This window comes from Branchiostoma belcheri, unplaced genomic scaffold, assembly GCF_001625305.1.
Source record: "Branchiostoma belcheri isolate BF01 breed outbred unplaced genomic scaffold, Haploidv18h27 scaffold17, whole genome shotgun sequence".
NCBI classification, from domain to species: Eukaryota; Metazoa; Chordata; class Leptocardii; order Amphioxiformes; family Branchiostomatidae; genus Branchiostoma; species Branchiostoma belcheri.
The window spans coordinates 1,330,662-1,352,187 of record NW_017803157.1 but is presented as its reverse complement, the minus strand read 5'-3'; the positions used below and the strand labels follow the sequence as shown (position 1 = coordinate 1,352,187).

Sequence of the window (21,526 nt, the reverse complement as noted above, 5' to 3'; positions counted from 1 at the left end):
TCCTGTACTCCTCACGGTTCCCTCGCAGACGGGCTTCTCTCCTTGCCTCAACTACTTGTAACGTCTCTTCTGACAGGAGATCCTTCTTTCTGGTCCTTTTGTGACCCACCACCTTAGTTGCGGAGCTTGTTAGACCTTCCTTGAGATCCTCCCAGATTTTCTCTGTGTCGTCGTCTACATCCGCCAGCACAGAGAAACGGTTCTGCAGATCCAACTGGAAACGGTCGACCACCTCCTGTGACTGGAGTCTGGCCACATCATACTTGCGTTGTTTATGCTGATATAAATAATAAGCCCATCAAATAATAAGCCTGTTTGAGCATGGGACCACGGTGCATTGTATTGTTGTGAAGGTTCAATAAAAGATATTTAATTTTACTGCTGCAAAAGATTACTGTTCTCCAATCGAAGCTTCCATGAAGTTGCGTAATACTTTCATGTCATAAGGGACTGACACGACCAATCTTTATGAACAGGACAGGCCTCTTGGATTGGAATATTTAGCACAAGTTTCTGGACATATGTATGATAATCAACTTACTATGATACTGCTGTGCATGTTTGTGTGTTGGAGAAGATTCTGGTCGGGTCATGACCAAGTTAGGCTCGAAGTTTTTTTACTTAAAGACCAAAGGTCGCCATGAAAATTTGCGTTAATGTGTAAATAAATTATTTAAACTTAAGCCTTTCATCAACTGTGACACCGTTGATTGAAAGAGTTCAAGCCCTTTAGAGAACGGCGTGGGTTGATCAAATTAGCTAAATGATAATGAACCAGCACATCATTTTAATCAGTTTACCGTCTTTGTGCATATGTCGAATCTAGTTTCCTACGTTTCATTTTCTTTACAAGTCTAGCATATAGACTGAAAAGGTCATGTGCATAGAGCCAGGGAACACGTAGGCTGTTGTATTTTCATTTCCCTGGATGTTCTACATCATCTCACAAGCGAAGTGAATAGGTACTACGGAAATGGATCCGTGGCAAATTATTGGTAATGGCAATTTCCTACTGCGGAGCCACCTTTGGCCATGGGTGCTCCGGAATGGGTCAGAGGGCAGGTAGTCTCATCTAACTTTACTACAGTTGGTTCGGTGTAAAGTACCTCCCGAAAGCATCATCTACATTTGCGACCTGGTCGTAATATTCTTCGCACTGCCTTGATATGTGGCTGGACGTAATAGTCTACGCACTAGCTTTATGTGTATTATTGGACATACATCAGTTATTTAGGCGAGCTTCAAGGTGACCAGCTTCAGTGGCTTGCTCTTCCAGCCCCGGTGTCTGTTACATCAGCTGATGTTGTATAATGTTGATTTATCAAATAATTTTACACCTAAAATACGCGAATCCATATATTAGATATGTATAAGTATGTGTGCCTATTTGAGATCCGTGTTAAAATACATACTAAACAGGCCACAAAGTACAGTAATATAACACACGTATATTACATGAAATTGAAGTGTGATAACAATATGTTAAATTATGCTTTATCATTGTTTATAACGGGGTTAGTCATGATATCTTCTACGTAGAATTGCAGATTTGCACATTAGACTGTACATGTACGTATACGTTTTATTGCTAATTGTAGCCAACTTCAGACAGGTAGTTATTGTTGAAGTCGTGCCGTTTTGTCCTGTGCAATTAGTAAGGTGTCGAAACCTTAGGAATATTTTAACTTGAAAGGGTTCCTCTACTGGAAATGTCTGTAAGGTCTGTAACTTGTAGAATCTTAAGATTCTTAAGGCTCTTATCAACTGACCTTTTTAGGCGAGGAGTTACTGTTGTAGTCGTGCCGTTATGTCCCGTTCAATTATTGGGGTGTCATAACCTTAGGAACATTTCAGACTTGAAAGGCTTCCTCTATTCGAACTGTTTGTAAGGTCTGAAACTTGTTGAATGCGATTGTAACGTTGTAGGATTTTAACATTCTGAAGCCCTTATCAACTGACCTTTTTAGGCAAAGTACTTACTGTTACAGTCGTGCCGTTTTGTCCTGTCTGTCCAATTACCAGGGTGTCATAACCTCAGGAACATTTTGGACTTGAAAGGCTTACTGTATTAGAACTGTCTCTCTGTAGTCTGCAACTTGTTGAATGCGATTGCAGCGCCTAGCTCTTTGTGACCTTTTTAGTCTAGGTTGTTTCCTGCCATTACCTACGAGTACGTAACAGCCACGTATAGTAAGTAACAACCTGGGAACGAAACTGTTCTTTAAGTAACTGATGTAGGATTAATGGCTAGTGCTGCCCTGGGGAAATTCCTTAAAATTAAGCAAAGAGAGGCCGGGTCACGTATTGATGGTGACGAAAAGATCCCTTGATGATTCTTTTTCAAGCAGTATTGATATCGTGCAAAGCAATGCGGTTTTCCCATTCCCATCACCGTCATTACAAATTCTCAGACGAGAAAACGATGTAGACTAGTACCTTACACGTACAGAACAGAACAGATTCTTTTTTGACGAAACAAACACTACAACGACTTTTGGGGGGTTAAGAACAAACCTCAAACAAGACTTCGGAGATCTAAGACCTCAATAAAACCATTCAACCATATTCAAATCTGCTTGTGGCATTGGTTCTCTTGAAATATGTTGTACTTAAACAAAGAAATGCTGATACATTATTGTGTCAAACATTATATCTAGAGCATTCTATGAAATTTATTTCCTATTTGCTTTTGGAAAATAAGGCAAAACTTTCAAGAGAAGAACCATGAGTCAGTGCGTCTTACCCACAACTGGGTTGCCTTAGCCCTCCCCTATTTTCCACTTATTCAGCATGTCTGTCTGCGCAAAACATCTCCTGCAATTTGCCCCTCCGACACCCATTAAAGTTATTACCCTTATTTGACTAAACGCCAGCCACCATAATTGGGCACACGCTCCAAATACGTGAGGCGTTGCAGAGGCTGGGGGGAAACTGTGATGTACGTGATGGAGGAGTGTAATTAGAGCTTAGGAGAACCAGCCTAGGTATAAGCAGTTTTAACAATAGTTGAAACAGTAACCAAAGCTCAGATTTTAAAAAACAAATATTTTCTGTATTGACACCGTGTACCGGTCTAATCTCAAAGCAGATCTTTTGGTGGCTGTCAGTGTCAAATTGGCCAGACAGTATCCATCTCCATTTGCTAGGCAGTTACCATTGCCACCCAAATCTGATGAAAATATACGGAGTTCTATTTCATCAGGCATTTGCTTTGAGAAACATTTGTCTTTCCATCAAATCAATGTTCATCAAGCGCTGTTGGAAAACATTCGTCCTACCTACAGTCTAACAGTATGTATCGAGTCTTATCGATCAAAACCATCTGGACGCTAATATGTAAAATCAAAGCCGCCCTAGTCTTCGATTAAGACAAGTCGATTTTTGTGACCATTAATCGTAGTCCTATGATTGTAATGTTCTTCTGAATTAGTGTCCCCTTCATCGTAGCCGTTTCCTTCTTGACGCGTGCCGAAGTTTCTTTTGGCTTCCTTGCTTGATATTAACGACCATCATGTGATTTCTCTTGAAAAATCATTCCCAAACACAAATTGCCTAGTTCATTAAAGCTCCTGTCACACATTAAAACCAAGGTTGGGAGCAGTCTGACCAGTTTTAATCCGACCAGTGTTGAGGCCATATTCGGCTGTACGTGTGACAGGAGCTTAAGGTGACATCATATCAGCCCATATGGCTATCTAAGACAAAACATTGAGGTAGATTACTATCATATTGGTGTTGGTGATAGATACAGAGACATTCGACAGAAATATCATTAATAGCAAAGCCGATAGTCTTGAAAACTTCAGGACAGATCTTGACAGATTGTGATATGTGATATTTCGTTTCATCGTTAATCAATTATTCCACGAGATACAAATCCCCTGTCAATTTTCAAGTTTTCTTTACAGTGTTATTTTTTCCGTAGAATTTCAATACTGGCTTGTTAGTTTACATCGCTGTTTCGCATGTACAAGCGGTGCAAACTAGAGTCTCGGTACAATAACGCCTCCATGCGACAACGTAAAGCCCCTGTCACACATTCACGAACTTCCACGAATTCGTTCCCGAACACCAGTCTAACAGGTCGGCTGGTGATCGGGGGCATTCTGACCAGATTTAGGCTACTCCTATCTTTTGTTTATGACTCAAAAACGAATTTTGGTTGAATTAGAGTCAAATTTGATCTCTGAACACGTCCCGAACACTGCTGACGTAACATTCATGTTGTACATTATCCGCAAGGGGCGCTTTGAAGACGCTACATTATACACAGACATAACTGGTACATTACACCTTTATCACAAAATCAATACGTTTTCTGGATTGACATCAGTAAATGATGACGTATAACGTCTGTGTTTGTTTTTCTGTTCTGAATGTATGAACTGAACTTGGCTGAAGTTCGAGAGCAGACCCGTCAGATTAAGACCATTCTTGCCTATCTATAAGTGTTGAATTTGAGTTACGATTGGGTAAAATATGACCCCCGAACACGCCACGAACATTTCTGACCTCCTCCCGAATACTAGTCAACCACCAGCCAACCACAGCCGACCTTGCTCCCGACCTACTCCTAACCATGGTTTGGCCTTATGCGGCTATGTTTCACATAGGCTTTAGAGGACTCAGGTGGCTCATCTGTGAAAGGCTTCCTTGAAAATCGCCGTGCAAACAGGACCTGGCAGCTGCACGAAGCACGTTATAATGCTACACGACGTGTTATTCATCTCGGGAAAGGCCAGGTAACTACCGGATAAACTGTTCTGTCAAACGAGGGGTTAGACTAATGGCTTTAGAACCAACAGAGACGTGGTAAATGTAAATGGTAAATGTAAGTGTACCAGAAGAAGACAGCCAGGAGCCAAATGCACTTGCACCATACACTTGCAATTTATCACGTAACGACAAAGTTTTGGATGACTGTTTTACAATATATAAATTAAAGATACCACCTCTCATACTGAACATGTTCAAACGGAGGAAAGTCAACATTTAGCGCAGAGTTCTTTTTGGCAGGCAATAGATGTCTTGAAACGCCAGTAGCATTTTACCGCTATTGTCAACCTACTGAGCATTTAATTCATTTTAACAACCTCTAAGGTTTGGTAATCTTACTGGCTGCAGATGTTTCTCTTCGATAAAGATTCAAACAGCTGACTCTGCTGGAGTTAGTTAAGCTCTGATTGATGTTGTTAGTACGTTAGATGACCATCTACGTGGCTGGTTAAACAGTGTAAAGTAGTTAGGATGATGTAAGAAAGTGTTAAAAACTTTTTGAAAAATCAATCAATGTATACTAGTAGTAGAGTTACAATATGTAGTAAATATTACATGAGTTCAAACCTCCAGGCAGCGTTTCACTTTACGTACTGCTTACCACACGCCTCCGCTGTTATAAATTCTACAGCCTCATTTCAAAGCCTGTAGCTAGACGAAGTTTTACTTTCTAGTTACAGCTAGCTGTGACTTGTCTTTATTTTGTGAAACATCATCTATCACACAACTGATGAGAATGAGTGATAAGATTAAATTTTTATGCTTATTATTAATACTTGTGTTTAAGATCGATGTGTGTAGAGATTGTAAATGTAATACTCTGAATCGCGACAATAAGAGTACGCCTGAAGTTGTTATCAGAGCTTCTACCATTTATCACCGTCAAAATGCGCCTTATCAGGCCGTAGAATACCAAGTTATAGTCATATTTCATACATACGATACACCAAACAATTTCCTGCAGATATTCCAACGGGTATAATTCATCATTGAGGTGGTAAGAAGACTCCAAGTAGTATCATGATCATCAAATTCAGCCTCGCCAATGTTATAGAGTTAGTTATTATCAACCGTACGCTGCAATTTTGTCTGTTTCATATTTAGAGATAGCAGACTTCACCCCCTTATTTAGGTACACAGAAGGATGTGGGGGAATTCAGGCGAAGTGATAAAAGTTGTCATTACTGAGGGGGAGACTGTTGCGGAACGATCACGAAGTACACGTCAAATTTCACATGAACGACACACTCAGGTAAAATGTCCGTAATTTTCAAACTCTCATAAATGGCCTCCAGTTAATTCAAGAAACGACCATATGTGTTTTAGAAGGACAGCTCAAATTCCCTTACCATTCATCAATTCATAATTCCACCACGTCTCTGGAAGTCTGCCAAACTACCGTTGGTTACCCTTGAATGACTTTGACCAAATGAAGCAAACATTCAAGGGACAATTTAGGAATCAAATGTACACGCAGCTTAATTGAATAGCCTAAGGGTTTTGTTAGATGGGCTTCGTAAGACATACATAAAAGGTAAAGCCTTCCCTGCCGGTAGGAAACCCTTAAACTAGAACTATTATGGATACAATGCTATCTTCTAAATCTCTTCATATTAGTTCCAAAACGTTCCTATCCAGTAGTGGAGGTCATATGCCAAGCATCATATAATATTGGATTCGTCAAAACAGTACGGAGTAGGTTGGGATGCTGTTTCGATGTTGTTGTTTTTTTTGGTAAGGCCATGTTGATTTGATTATATGGATGACATCCTCCGGGAGCCCCAAAACTGATGCGCGCGTGCGAATAAAAAAAAAGTTTTGCAAAAAAAAGTTCTTTTCATTATGACATCTACGTTAATCTCCAAGCAGATCTTTTGGTGGGGGTAAGACAGTATCAAATTGGCCAGACTGTATCCATTTCCCCACCCAAGTGGGGACAGATACAGACTGGCCAATTTGATAGTGTCTTACCCCCACCAAAAGATCTGCTTGGAGATTAATCTACGTGGTCATGAGGGTTGAGCAAATGGCACAGAAAATAGTTTGGCGAATAATCTAGTCTTCAAATTCATTTCTTTACAATTTCGTATTTTTTCGTTTGATTTTGGCATTCTACGACATTGGTGTAGTTTTTATTAATTTGTTTTGTAACTTATGGTATATTTTTGCTCATTTTGCAACTGTTTTGTACGATTTACAGTATGGTTGAAAACTTTTTTTTTTTTTTGGAAACGGCCGAAAATTCATGCGCGCGCGGATGTCATCCATATAATCAAATCAACATGGCCTAATGTCGCGCTTTGCAAGAACGTCGTCGAAATAGAGTTCGAATTCGTCGAAATAGAAATATTATGAAATTGAATGATATATATTCTCTTGGGTAGTCAGAGATTTGGCTCAGATCGAATCGTCCCTTTTGCAAAATCCTGGATCTGCAATGTTTTATTGAAAAGAAACGAGATTGCATCGTAAAGAGAACTGCTCTGATATAAACTCTCCACCATATAAAATATATAGAATACAGTACTTTGGGAATAGAATATTACATCGGGGCTACGATTACTCATTGCATCTGCTTTCCTGTACTACATGTAACGTTATACATACTGTAGATAGATCAAAGGAGGCAATTCTATCATTATTTAATACTACAATTTACAGGTCCCTAACGCCCTAAGACGAAAAGTGGATCTACCTCATAATGCGATATGCCGCTAAGTGCACCATCCTTTGGAATGTGCTTACTAATTGTTTGCAGTTCGCTGATATGCCACAAGATCCCTAAAGGGCAATTAGCACACCCCCTACACACACGCGCGCACACACATGGAGAATCCAGTAAACAATGTCGTTAGTTACATGTAAGTAAAATACAATGCAAATTTCTTTTAGCATAATCTACTATACTGAATGATTAGTTCCATATTATGGCATTCACTTTCATGATGTTAAGATCCAGACTTTGTATTATCCTCATCATTTTATGCAGCTGTAACCCATAACGCATTAGATGATAATCTCCAGATAGTACTGATTGCAATGTTTCTCTCACAGCTGTCATGTTTGATCTTGAGCCGAAGGAAACTAAAGGATTCAGCTTTTTTGCCTCCCTTTAGCTACCAACAGAGCTAGACTTTCACGACTGGTAAAGCTGAATTGGCTATGAGTACGATCATAGGAGTATACTAAGCAATTTATCAGTCCCATGCCGAATACAATCTAGCGACCACAACAACGTGTAACTACATTCAATCATAAAATTTGAAACATGACACTTTATTGCTTTCTTTGCCTGTAAAGATCGGCGATTTATCTCTGGTGCTGTAAAATGCTGGAGCATACTATCATTAATGCACGGTGTCTTCTTTCCATTTTGTTGGAGTTGGCCAAGAAGACTGTAGAGGATTTGTGGATCCCTTGGTGTTTCATGTAACATAGTGGGCGGGCGCTGGTCCCGGTGTGTTTTCCCCGTTTGATTGAACCATTCGTCACGTCAGGGTTCCACTAATGAAACACCTATTTTGCGCAGTCCTTTGTGACTGTGCCCCAGTTGACACTCGTGCGAATTTAATGAACCGTAAGATAAATGGAGACTTGCATCCAGAAGGCATGTCATGGATCTAACTTCCATGGGCTGCCAGACAACATTTTCAAAATGTTCTGGTGAAGATAAAAGGTTGGCTGGTGTTCAGCAGGTGTTTGGGACGTGAAATTTGACCCAAAAGGAATTGTATTCAATTTTTTATAGAAATGTAGGGGTTGCCTGGTCAGACTGCTCCCAAACTTTAGCCGGCATTGGTTGTATCTTTGGTGGTGGAGGGAAGGTTCCAAATGTATTACAGGGACCCGGGCGATTTGGAAACAACTGATAATGTTGATCTATTCATAAATCAATTAAAGATGCACTCTTAATTTTGCATGGTAATGTCAGAACTATGCGTAGGCGTGATAACAACACTTACTACCTCTTGGAATATTTGTACGGAAAGTGTTACTTAGGAAACGAATGACACAGACACAGATAAGATTGTGCGTGGTATATTGGCAGTTTCTGAGGTTTTTAAATTTCCTTCACCTTTAAAATCACATGATTAATGAGGAGAAGACAACGGGGTGCCCCTCTAAGCTCTTATCCAAGAGACGACACTCATCCTCTTACTTGATGTCAAATAACTATGCGTCAAACTCCACAAGAAATTACGAGTACGTCAAGTTACAAAAAGTTTTGTAGCCGTTTATCTGATCGAGACATTGGGGATTAATGGCAAACCATTATTCATTCGTTTGATATCTTCAAAGCTACTTTCGTTCTCTTCGTCATCAGTATTTGGGTTTCGTGCACTGAATCTGTATGCAAGTTGGGGCAAGAAGATTACCTTGACCTTCTTTGCGAATGTGACGATCAACATTTTCTGCACAGTATTAGCCCCAACTTGTTGAAATACTGCTATCAGTTTTCCACGGCAAACTTAGAATTGAAGTCGAGATGGCTTTAAGGGGCATTATGTAACATTTTGCACCAATAGTTTGATAAAAAAAATCTTCTTACATTTTTCAACATATTTGTGAAATTATCTCACATTTCTGACATTTATAGTTGGCACTAATGTAGCCCATATAGCCGACAGCTGTTTTCCAGGTTTCCATACTAGTACTTATATTTGGCACCTCCGCATCCAGGATAGCACTGACTTGCAATGGAGTAGTATATAGGGTTGATTCAACTCACTTTGTGAAGAAATAACCAGAAAATTGAGTTTTTGAATCGTCCTGATCTTACATAAATCACAATGCAGCTTTAATGACATGGTATCTGAAACGGCTGGTAATTGGCACAAAAGGAATCTGTGAACTTTTATCAAGGGACCAAAATGTCGAAGTTTAACCATTATTGGACAAGGCCATGTGATGGTGTGTGGCATATGGTGGAGTTCAATCAATTCAGTCTGGAGAAGATGGATTGTCTGTTCGCAAGAGGTCAAAGAAGCAATGTCAAACGACAACTTCGACTTGCGTAGAAAAAAGAAGTTTCGCTGAGTCAATTACACCAGCACATTGAGTGACAGCATTATCTTATGATGTATATCAGATTATGAATTCTAGGTAGCAAGCTTTACTTGAAATAATCTTCGTATCTCAGGCATCACGAGCGATTGAAGGAAAACAATAATCCGCGATAGACTGATGAGCGGCCTCAACTGGAAGTAATTTTTAGTCTGACTGATGTGATCTAGTCTACTCTGAATACATTTTGCTTTTATATAACTTCTGTAATATCTTCAGTTAGCTTCGATAAATGCTACATGGGCCCAATGTTGTGAATTGTAGTATTACAGCACACAATCGCTACATGATAATACAGGTTTGAAAAACTTCATGTACATGGCGATACAGTGTGTGCTACGTTTTGTTGTACCAAATGGCTTTACTCAGGTTCATTCTCAGGAAGTTGTGCTTTAAGATAATGTTTTTATTGGCCGCGAAAGTGCCAAAAACGTCTCAGAAGATGTCTCTATCAGTGAAAATGGAACATAAGTTACTACATTTTTTCATTTCCTGCGTCTACTGCGATTGAGACACATGAACACAGCATGAGTCTAACGGATGGGACGTACACCACCCATTACTGTTATGAAGATAAGGTGCGAGAATGTATTTAAAAATGTCGCCAAAGGGCACTTCTGATTTACCGTTCTCCGGCTCAAAACGACGTGTGGAGTTTTACATTATTGTATTACTTTAAACATAGTGAGATGACGTCTCATAGAATGGCTAATACAGGAGGACCACTTGTCATGGAATAAAAACTGGCGTTGTTTTATGAATAGACAACTTGCATACATATTCGCCATAGGCTATAACAAGTAAATCCCCATTCAATTAACATTAAGGACAGATTTATTCGTCTTCAGGTGAAAGATTTTAAACTGTAAGGTCCATTTGTGTATAAGAAATGTATGTTGCTTATAATTGTTAACTGCATTTTGCATTATGAAGATAATTATCATTCGGACGTTCCATTGCCTTGTACCTTCGTCCCTTATAGCAAGTAAGGTTCAGGATTGTGGGATCATCGCCTATACTACACAAAACCCATTCTTTATGCACATTACAGCATACGTAAAGGCTGCGTTTCTACTTTTGTGTGGACATTTACGCAAGCTTTACCGTGTACTCAAAAGTTATGATTTCGTGCAGTGATGATGGAGTTTCTGATGGTCTTTCTTCATCCCCCTCGGCCGTTAGTGTTTCCGCAAAGTTTTCCCTGTCCCCTCATGGATGTTATCGACCTTTTTTTTCTGCCTTCCCGTCTTCAACTTTCCTTGCATGATAACAGAAAGGTGAAAGTTGTCTCTCTTCAGGACCCAGGTACGAACTGAAACCCTGCCAAGCTTTAAGATAAATCACCCACTCCTGGAGCGTGCGTCGGGAAGTATTGATTTCAAGGAGATCATAACTGTTGGGCGCGACCTTTTGGCAGTTTGACATTCAAGTGGCAATATCACCCATTCCACCGTATAGCCAGGACCTGACGCTGTGTACTTGTACAATCTTCCCAGGCTTGAGGAGGATTGACGACGTCCGTTACAGGAAAATCCTGTTCAAGTCTTAGAGAAAATGTCGTCTTTACTAAAGCTGTCACAAAGCATGAGAAAGGTCACGTTAAGGCATTATCTTTACGTGCACGTATAGTGGTCATAAAGTTGCGGAAAGGAGAAGACGTCGCCTTTAAAGCTTTACGATAAGTTTTATTAAACCTGCCTGAATACGGGTTTTTGTGCAATGCAAGCCTCTCTTTTACAATTCTGTCTGCTACACTCCATTCTTTGTCACTGTCGGTATGTGGAATGAATAGTCTGGCGATAAATGTCAAAATTATTAGTTTGTCGTATGTGCAAGATAATCCAATCATGAAGTAATGGTGGCCATCGTTTAAAGTCATCAAATAGAAACAGATGAAACGTTATAATATAAACAAATACTAACATCAACTGGATTTTTATGAGTTGAAATATCAGCATGAAAGTACTAAACATTCGTCTTACTTGCCAACCGTCCCTAGTAAAGTTTCCTATATTTACGTTTACCCTAAATCGATAAAACCGTGTCTTGCATGCAGTAGGGCATGAAACAATGAGCATTTTTCTTGTCTTTCGGTAAAACCTCGAGCTCTTTATCCCTTATCGATCTGCGAACTGGTCATTCGTGTGATTGGCGAATCATCAAAATGTCGATTGGATCATCGAACGTCGTGACAGCTGCAGACGACACGCGTTTCCGTCTCGTAAACGGCCGTTGCCATATCGCTGACTGGTCGATGCCATATCCGAGCGTAGCAAAACTTCTTTGATGGGCAAAACCATTAACAGTATATACCGCAATATTTCAATTGCAATTGTCTTGTTTGAAAAAAAATAACAAAGATATTAGACTAGGTGAAAAAAAATAATTAGCACAACGTCAGATTCGAACCCGGATTAACAAGTCTAATCCCAAAACAATTCTAATCCCAAACCAATAAATTACCAATAAATTATCTAAACCGAGAAGGAACATCACGGAGCGTTCTAATACACCCGAAGTTTGCAGTTCTCCGACATGGTATCGACCCTTTGAAATGGCAAGGACCGGTTACGAGACGGAAATAAGTGTAGACGAGGAGGCTGGTGTTGCTCGCAACTTGTCAATACAAACTTCCCGGGTAGCCAAGCAGACAATACAATTGATCCTCAACGTCTGCAGCTGTGACTATGTAACCACAACTCAATTATACACGGATACAGATGTCGATAACCTTATAGACAAATGAGTCCTAGACCACCGGGGGACTTCATGTCCAACGAGAATCGCATTTTATTGGCTTTTTACCTTCGCCAAGAAGGTTATGTTTTATTTAATGCTTACGAGAGGTGAACCCCTAAGAAGGTTGGGACTTGCTTGTCATACAAGTTGTTCAAACAAGATAGTCTAATAGATAGGTTCTGTAGATTGGCTTACGTTCTGAAATCTTTTCCATTGCCATTGGTACAGGACTGGTGTAGGACGTATAGTTTCCAGATTTATGTGACTCGTTCCTTGAGCAGCAACAACAGCCACATTATAGTCCTCCACTCTCGGCCACGCTGGGAAATTCTCATGAAATTCACTGAGCCGGCGACAATAAACGGAGTTCATTTAAGGTTAGTCATCTGTAGCGGGATGAGAAAACCACATCCCATATCCTCAGAAACGTTTAGTGTGGTACAATATGACTCATTCCAAAAACTTAGCAATTTTATGCTATCACATAGAGGACATTACATTAATAGAGAGATACATACATAAATACATGTCCATATCTTGCCAAATACAGAAATATACGGTGAATAAATTCGCAAACTAGAAAGTCACTATCATGTAGAGGACACTATGAACTTGATGCTAATACACCCAAGTGTAAGCCCAATAAAATCTTACATAATAAATGCTTTGATGTTCCATAATTATCTCTTTGATAACAACGGCTTCCTGTTATAATTTTGCTCCTACTTGCCTAGACGTGTTTCATGTTTATGTATTTTATGGAGACGACAGACTTGAATTCCCCGTATGCCTTCTTTGCCTTTCATGTTTCACGGGATTTCCCACTGCGTGAGAACGAATGTGTCTGGCTCTGCGAACAGAAGAGTCGCCGGGGGAAGTTATTAGTATTCTGCCGTCTCTCAACAAGAGAAAAACGTCTGTTCCATTTTCAATTCACGGCCCTCCGGCATTCCGCCGCCGTTTTGCCACACTGGGATAATTGGTATTTTACTCCAGTTTGCACATGTATAAGTAAACGTGGCGTTTAGACTGACAATAAAGTACATCATTATGGTCGTTATCAGAAAATCCATTGACCCCCTGACACCAGACGTATCGACAAATTGCGTTATTTAGAGCGTGCGACAGTTCCTGCCTGACCCCAGTAAGGACACTAAACCTCGGGCCGAATCGATGTGACGTTAGTAACGATGTTCAGTTCAATTTTAGCCTTCTCCTTGCTTTTGATGTTGATACGTCGCTGAAGGTTAGACATCCAGGTAATGAGATACGACAAAAACAGTTACTCAGGCAACTGGATATGATTTTGGAAAACTTGCTTGAGTAACTTCTTTATGGCGTGCCTGATGTTGAAATCGTATCTGTGTATATATAGCAGTATAGGTACAGATTACGCTCAGTAGTTTGGCTGGTATTTCAGCATCATCGGTTGCCAAAGGTTTTTTCTACATCGGGAAGTTGCATAAATACCCATGCCGTACCGGAAACACAGGGGTCAACGGTGTCGTCTGCGATGGTGTCTACTGTCGCGGGAGTAGAACGCCTCGCTGCAGCGCATATCTTCCGTGAATAGTTTCATCAGGTTGATAAGCTACTGAGTAAAGAGACTCTTTTTACACATCCAAGTGTTTTATTCACAGCCGACGTTTCGGTGACCGTCTGTCACCTTCCTCAGGGCAATTGCTCTTTACTCAGCGCATATCTTGTTTCCCACCTTTGGACATTCTTCTGGTTCTGCATAATCTACACAACATGAAGTATGCAGGTATGGGGGCTGCAAACGTCTTTAAACCGACCCCTTCAGTAGGGAAGCTATTTCGCTTGAGTGCTTCGCTACTATGTTTAAATGCTGGAAACAAAGCTGACCCTTGGACCGAAGTAATAACTGAAGCAAAAAGTAACCCCATCACCTTTGCTAAGCCACTAGGGTCCAGAAGTTAGAAATTCCACTCCATTATAGCACATCTTTTGGCACTTAATTCACAGGAGAGTTTTCGAAATGGGATGTGTCACCGCTGCTGCTGACAAATTTATGTATTATTGTTGACCTGCTGTAGCGGTGACGTTCTGAATATCCCACGCACCGTCAGTGTCTATCTCTCTCTATTCACGTTTTACACTGTTCCAGTTTCTTTAAAAAGAGAGAAGAAATCTTCAAGACCTAAATTAGATAGAACGGTAACCGCTAGTAATTCCTAAGACTTTAACGTTTTTGTTTTATCCTTCTGTCCTATGTATTATGTTACTCAGTATGATGTACATTATACTAGTACTCATTATATGTATGCATTTAGCCCCATGGGCATGAACATGCAAATAAAGTTTCTACCAGTAAAACTGCTGTTTACCGCCCTTTGACATTTGAGGCCCCACTCTGGGTACCTTTCCTCCCTCCCTTATGATGAATCGCCCGTGTTATCGTGACCTTCCGTTGACTCTGTAGTGTAGGAATCCATCAGGCTCAGGAGCTGTCGGTTTCCCCTTCATGGCCACCGCTACATGGCGAGATTGTTGCGTTTAATTTAGCGCCGACCGTACATTTTACTCTGCAACCACAGTCTGTGTTTTATATATGACCGAACTTTTTTATTTCATGTCACATGATGGAGGGCACTCGCACTGGACAGAACTGCAGATCGAAGCCGGTGTGTTAGGCTGAAGGGCGGTTATACAGGCTATACAAATACTGATACAGATTACGGACTGATTCCTGCAATGGTGACTTAAAAATATATGCCCGAGGGCTAATTGCAGGCACAAACAACATGTATGAAATATGAAAATACAATGGTATAAGAGACTACGTCTAACACATTATACTACATTCTACATGTACGACATACATGGTACTAGTTTTACTTAACATTTCGGATGAATGTCCGATTGTGGTTGTCGTTGAATAACTATAATTGGAGTTAACCCAATGATCATCTGAAAATACGTTACCAAACAGTCTGAAACATTTTCGTTAGCAAACGTAACATGACATTGATTATGTCAATATGTTACATCTTCTACGAAAGCACCTTGTTGTCGGATGAATTGAAGCAAGAGAGACTTATTAGCAGACCTTCCGACACTTCCTAATAACCCTTTTATTACGGAATGGTCGGTGATAGGCGTGGATGCGCCCGCGGACCATTTAGTTTTCTTCGTTATGATTTGCTTGCCATAAACACGTACAGTGGGTGGAGCATCTATCCACCAATCACAGCTAGCGGTCATCCGATCACCATATTGAAATATTCACGACAAGCCAATCTTCTTGCTTTTATAGACGAACCCGTTCAGTTCATCCAGCTGGCAGTAGGCGAGTTTTCCAAACGCTTGGCTTCTCAGTCTTCGACGCTGGGAGTTTTGAGAACGCTGTTCGGCCTTACGAAGATTCATTCCAAATAAACCGATCTTGTATTGGCGACAGTATTTAACCTCGCGCGGATAGAAACTCACAGGTCTTGGCTGCAGTCGAACACTTGAAGATGTTTCCTTGGTCTGGCACCAGATTCCAAGCGCTGCTGCTAATTGCCATAGTTTCAGCCGAAGCTCAACAATCTGGTGAGTACCTTCGTATCTTTTATATATCTGAAACTCATCATGTTTGCTGGATAGCTACATGTAGAAAGTATGTTGAAGGTATCAGTATGCTATGGGATAGGATTCATTCAACTCAATACAATTTAAAAGACTGACCAGAAAATTGAATTTGAAAATCAAATTTGGTGCCCTGAAATTGTGTTGGATGTCTTTAATCTGCTGCTGCACGTTCCGCCATTGCCATTATTGTACCGGAGGCTGAGCATGATGAGGAATTGTTGTACTCACATTGGCTATATGCCACGCTTATCACACTGATTCTGATAAAAGGTATGAGCCTTAAGCTTGTCAAATGCACGTGTGTAACTAACTATTCATACACATCAAAGGCAGTTATCTGCTTTACCTTATCTTTGGTAGAAAGATGATTTGTACTGTAAGAACAAAATTGTATATGCCAATATTGGACGTTCGGTATCCTTGTACAGCTGCTGTAGTTACTAGTAACATGGTCATCATCAAAAGCACCAATGATGCAATATCATTCATCATCTGGAAATTTTACTTTATCCTTGTTAGTTGTGACTCTAACATTTCCTCTGTTCGACAGCCTGTGATCGCTATGTTTCATTAGGTGGTGTGTATTATTCCGTATTTTTACCTATTTGTGAATGTTTGATATATGGTAACTGCAGAGTACCTATCATCGTTAAAATGCCACATGCACCACTATCTATCCTAAGTCAATTAGAATCCAATGAAGAAGAAGTATAAAGCTATGGTCGTGATGGAATACTGTCTAATTGTGTGGAACGAGATTTACCTTGTAAGCTATTAATGCCACGATGAATTTCATGCTTAAGTGGTGTTACTGTCAATCTCGGACCTATAACAGATCAGGGTTGTCTGTTCTCACGGTGGTCAAATCTGGGCTGCAAAGTTCCCACATTTCATAGAATCCGAACAGTGTTCGATCGTGTTCGATCTGGGCAATTCGAATCGAACCCGCGTTCCATTTCGGGGTCACCTGCGGTCATTTACCATAAAGCGGCAAAACAAGCCCTTCTGCCTGAGTGCCTTGCAACAGATAAAAAACAACAATTTTCCATAGATACAAACAGTTTCCTGGACAGTACATGTCCGCTATCATTTTTTGTGGACATGTAACATATAGCGAAGCTATAGTCGTATCCTTGGGTGACCTTGAATACTGTAATGATTCTTTACACCTGTATGAATAACACAATGCACACTTTCGGGTGATATGACATGTCTGCAAAACTCGTTCAAACCTGGAAGCATGGAGAGTCAAACATACCCCATTTACGACTCGTAATGACCGTAACGGTTGTCCCGAAAATCGTGTTTTAGGGATTTTTCAAAAATGGCCTCAATTTTGAATTATGGGTATTTTAGTGAGAAAAATGTCAAAAAATGCTATTTTTTCACCAATATGTTGACAAAAACTAGACTTAAAATCAGAAATTAAAAAATCCCTAAAACACGATTTTTGATCTTATTCCTAGTCGTCGAAAAATACAAAGATCTTGGATCTGGGGTAATACACGAAGCCAGGTTTGAACGAGGTATGCCTAAAAACGTGACATAACGTGTGCTCGGAAACCCGAAAATAATCGTCTTTCTGAGCAAAATTTAACAAAATCAGTGATTTAACATAAAAAGCTAACATTAAAAGGATGTTAAGACGATAATTTCATTTCAATTTGACGAAACTTACCACTAAATACTATTTGTTTCTTTTCAAATATTTTACGGGTAGTCCAAAACAGGCCAAAATAGCGTCTTGTAACCCGATACCTTTTAGAACGCGCCTAGCAATGGGAAAGAATGCCGTAGTGACAGACCGCCGTGTCTTCTTACAAGATTGTGGTGCATCATCCTATGTTATTTCGATATATCGATAAACAGCGGACACCGCCGTTAGAATATTCAGATTCTTTATTGACTCAACAAAAAAGTACATGGGGCTATTGTATTATCTTCTACAACTAAAGATCTAACCAAGCTGAATACATGTATGAATAACGTCATCCTACGTACAGAATATATGTATGCGGCAAACTACGTACAGAATAATATCAGGGAATTCTTAAACCTTTATTGTTGCCGCTTATTTCCCTATTTGAATACTGTATTGGTTATCTCCCCTGAGAATGTAATTGAATTTATCTATAGAATCTAATGTATTGAAATGAGTTGAACAAATTTTGAAAGTCAGAGTCCTGTGCGGTCACCGTCCTCAATACCCTACATATGTCACTGTCAGACGTAATCAACCTGAGGCGGTTTTCAGGTATTTACTGATAGATACCAGGTGGACAAGATCAGTCCAGCTTCTGACCTATTGATGTTTTCTGTCCTAACGACTGGCCACGTGACTCCTCAGGTCTTTGAAGTGTCAGACTTAAATCCCGACCCTCCAGACATGACTTCTGCCCCACGTGAATCTTGTCTGTCTTTATCTCTCTCACACCAGAGGCTGTGACGTTAAAGGCATCCAGTGCAGATTTTAGGGCTTGGAAACCCGATTTTTAAAAGCCAATATTCTAGTCATTTATCTACCTGTACATACTGAGTTGAAACCACACTATCCTAATGTATATTGACCCTCATGGAGCAAAAAATCCCAAAATTCTGACGAAGACTGTTACTGGAAGGGTCCTGGCCTGGCTGATGTTTAGGGTACCGACCAGAAAATAAAGGACTCATCTTGGAGCTTGTTTCTGCAGTTTTAATGCCCAAAGTATGAAATACTGATTTAAATGTGCTAATGTTGGGCATAATGTGTCAATGATAGCCTTATTCAGAATATTTCCAGACAACAAAATTCCCCGTAAACTTTCCCATCAATAATTTTTCTTATTTTATTAAGTGAACTAAGTAAAGAATTTATTTCTAAAAAGATGATTTCTTTAAAGGATTTCTAGAATTCCACGTATACATTTCTTGTTGTTCTCGCGTAGAAAGTTTTCCCTTCTTGTCTTTTTTTCTACTTTCTGAAGTAGCAAATTCAGAAATTTGTCTCTCCCTTCTCTCGCCAAAACGCCGTTATTTAGCGGTACAGTCTATTTACTGTGATGCGTAGGAACTTCAAATCATAAGTTAGCCCGAAGAGCTAGTCCCACAGGGACCATATCGTAAGCTGTCAGTAGTATGCTAACAGAGATCAAAGGCTTGACAATAATCCATCTGTTCTTTGCCCGAACGTGCGTTGATGTCGCCCACGGCAGTAGATGGTTGATAGATGCCACCTACCGTAGCTGACTTCTGACATTTCTGGCGTTAGCTGTAACGTATTCCCGACGTCAGCGTGATAGCCTGGAGCGGGAAATAGATCTGTGGGATTTGCACTTCGATAAGGATACCGACACCACAGCTAAGGCAGTCCTTATTTTGCCTGCGATTCAAACTTTACTTCTGTCAAATTAGGCACTATACGCATTGTCGTTATTTCTGTAAATGGCATGTTCTCTATCCCGTTAGCGCGTTACTGGTGTGTTATAGACACCTGCTGTGTCTTCGACAACACAATTAAGACAACGTGGTTGATTATTGAACGTGCGGCGGTCAATGTTTATTTATTCATTTGTCTTCACAGATTTCAAATACAAAAGAAGGAAATATCCATGATGTAGTTCCTCTACCAAGAGGGCACTTCATGAAATGTACAATGTATGGAGAAATTCGTACTCAAATGGTCCGAGTACGGGGAAACATTCATAAAGGCGGCCTGAAACATGCCGGTCATGACCAGTTGTGATCTGTTGATGGCTTACATGCTGCTTTACGACTAGCTTCCCATTCCGAACAGTAATCTTTGTTAACAAAATACGCGTCTTGTGGTGCTTCTAGTAATCCAAAGTCAAACTGAACGGCCAGGAACTGGCGCCTCGGAGCTATATCCATTACCACTGCATGGATGTAGGGTTGAAGCCTGGGTCACGGGAGACGTTTATTTCACCACTTCTGCAGTTACCTGTAGCGTGTGTAACTTTAATCGAAGACAAATCTACAGTTTGATATATGCAAATGAGAAATTGTGTATATGACGATCTGTATCTGTTTCGGTATAACCACCCTTCGGCGTAACACACCAGCTACGCAGGCATGCGGCGCGGCGGCAGCTCACTATATCACACCAAAGCTGTTACACCCAATCTTTGCACATTTAATTGCAGACGCTGTTTAAAGCTTTCAAGTGAACTGTGCTTGGTGGCAACAACCTGATGTATATTTGGTAGATATATATACCACCAGTCCCCTCTGCACCGTGATATACACAAAATCATGACTAGTGGGATAGATAATGAACAGTAAAGACATAGGCAACCGAGTATTAATCAATTTAGTGAAGTGATATATAGTGATAAATCAGTCGAGGCAATCTGTTCTCTTAAATGTCGATAACGAAGGTCTTGATATTGTCGATCGACGTTGCTTCTGATGTTGCATTAATAAGTCAAAAACCTTGAAAAGGATCTTAGGCCATGTTGACTTGATTATATGGATGACATCCACTGGGAACCCAAAAACTCATGCGAGCGTGCGAATAAAAAGGTTTTGCAAAAAAAGAAGGTTCCTCCATTATGAAACTTACATTGGTCATAAACAAATGCCTAAACACACATGGTATGGTATGGCGAATAACCTACTCTTCAAATTCATTTCTTTACATTTTCGTTTTTTTCTTTTGATTTTGGCATTAAGTATCATTAGTATCGTTTTCCAATATTTGTTTGCAACTTACGGTATATATTTGCTTATTTTGCAAATATTTTGTATGATTAACAATATGGATGTAAACTTTTTTTTGGAAACGGCTGAAATTTCATGCGCTCGGATGTCATCCATATAATCAAATCAACATGGCCTTACCGTAATTTACAAATGCAAAATAACTCCAAACCAGTTAAGGGAAATAAAATTCTATCGATTGCAATACATAACGTACTTAACTTACGGCCAAAACCAACGCTAATCTCTAATGGTAAGAAATATGTATAAATCTCCATTCTATAGGGGCTTATAGAAATTTTACTATATTCCCGACAGTCGAATAAAGCAAAGTAGAACAGTTTATAACTCGGCTATTATCATAATTCACCATTTTATAGTTGTATAACTTTTAATCAATACCAGTATCTGACATCTTTAGCGGCTATTGGCAGAAATATTAAGTACTGAATAGCTCGTGTAAATAGCAGTTTTGAATTATGGTTATTATCTAACTTCCAAATTTACACACCTGATGAAGCATTTTCAGCAGTAATTTTCTTTCGTGATATATTTACTGTCTTACTTGTGTGTCATAAAGCTAACTCACGCTGCCGTGCGAGCATGAGGATCACCCGATCTACCGACAGATATGTCCGGGCAAACGCTGATGGATTGT

The 21,526-nt window shown here is 40.0% G+C and overlaps 1 protein-coding gene across 1 annotated transcript in view; it reads right to left on the bottom strand.

Moving 5' to 3' along the window:
• LOC109466573 overlaps nt 1-1,034 on the bottom strand; it is a 7,215-nt gene extending 6,181 nt beyond the window's left edge. Inside the window, exons 1-2 of the mRNA XM_019764303.1 lie at nt 1,014-1,034; nt 16-277 (exon numbers count right to left, since the gene is read on the bottom strand). Of these exons, the coding sequence (XP_019619862.1) occupies nt 16-277; nt 1,014-1,034 (283 nt within the window). The remainder of the gene's footprint in view (nt 1-15; nt 278-1,013) is intronic.
• Nucleotides 1,035-21,526: the final 20,492 nt, after the last annotated feature.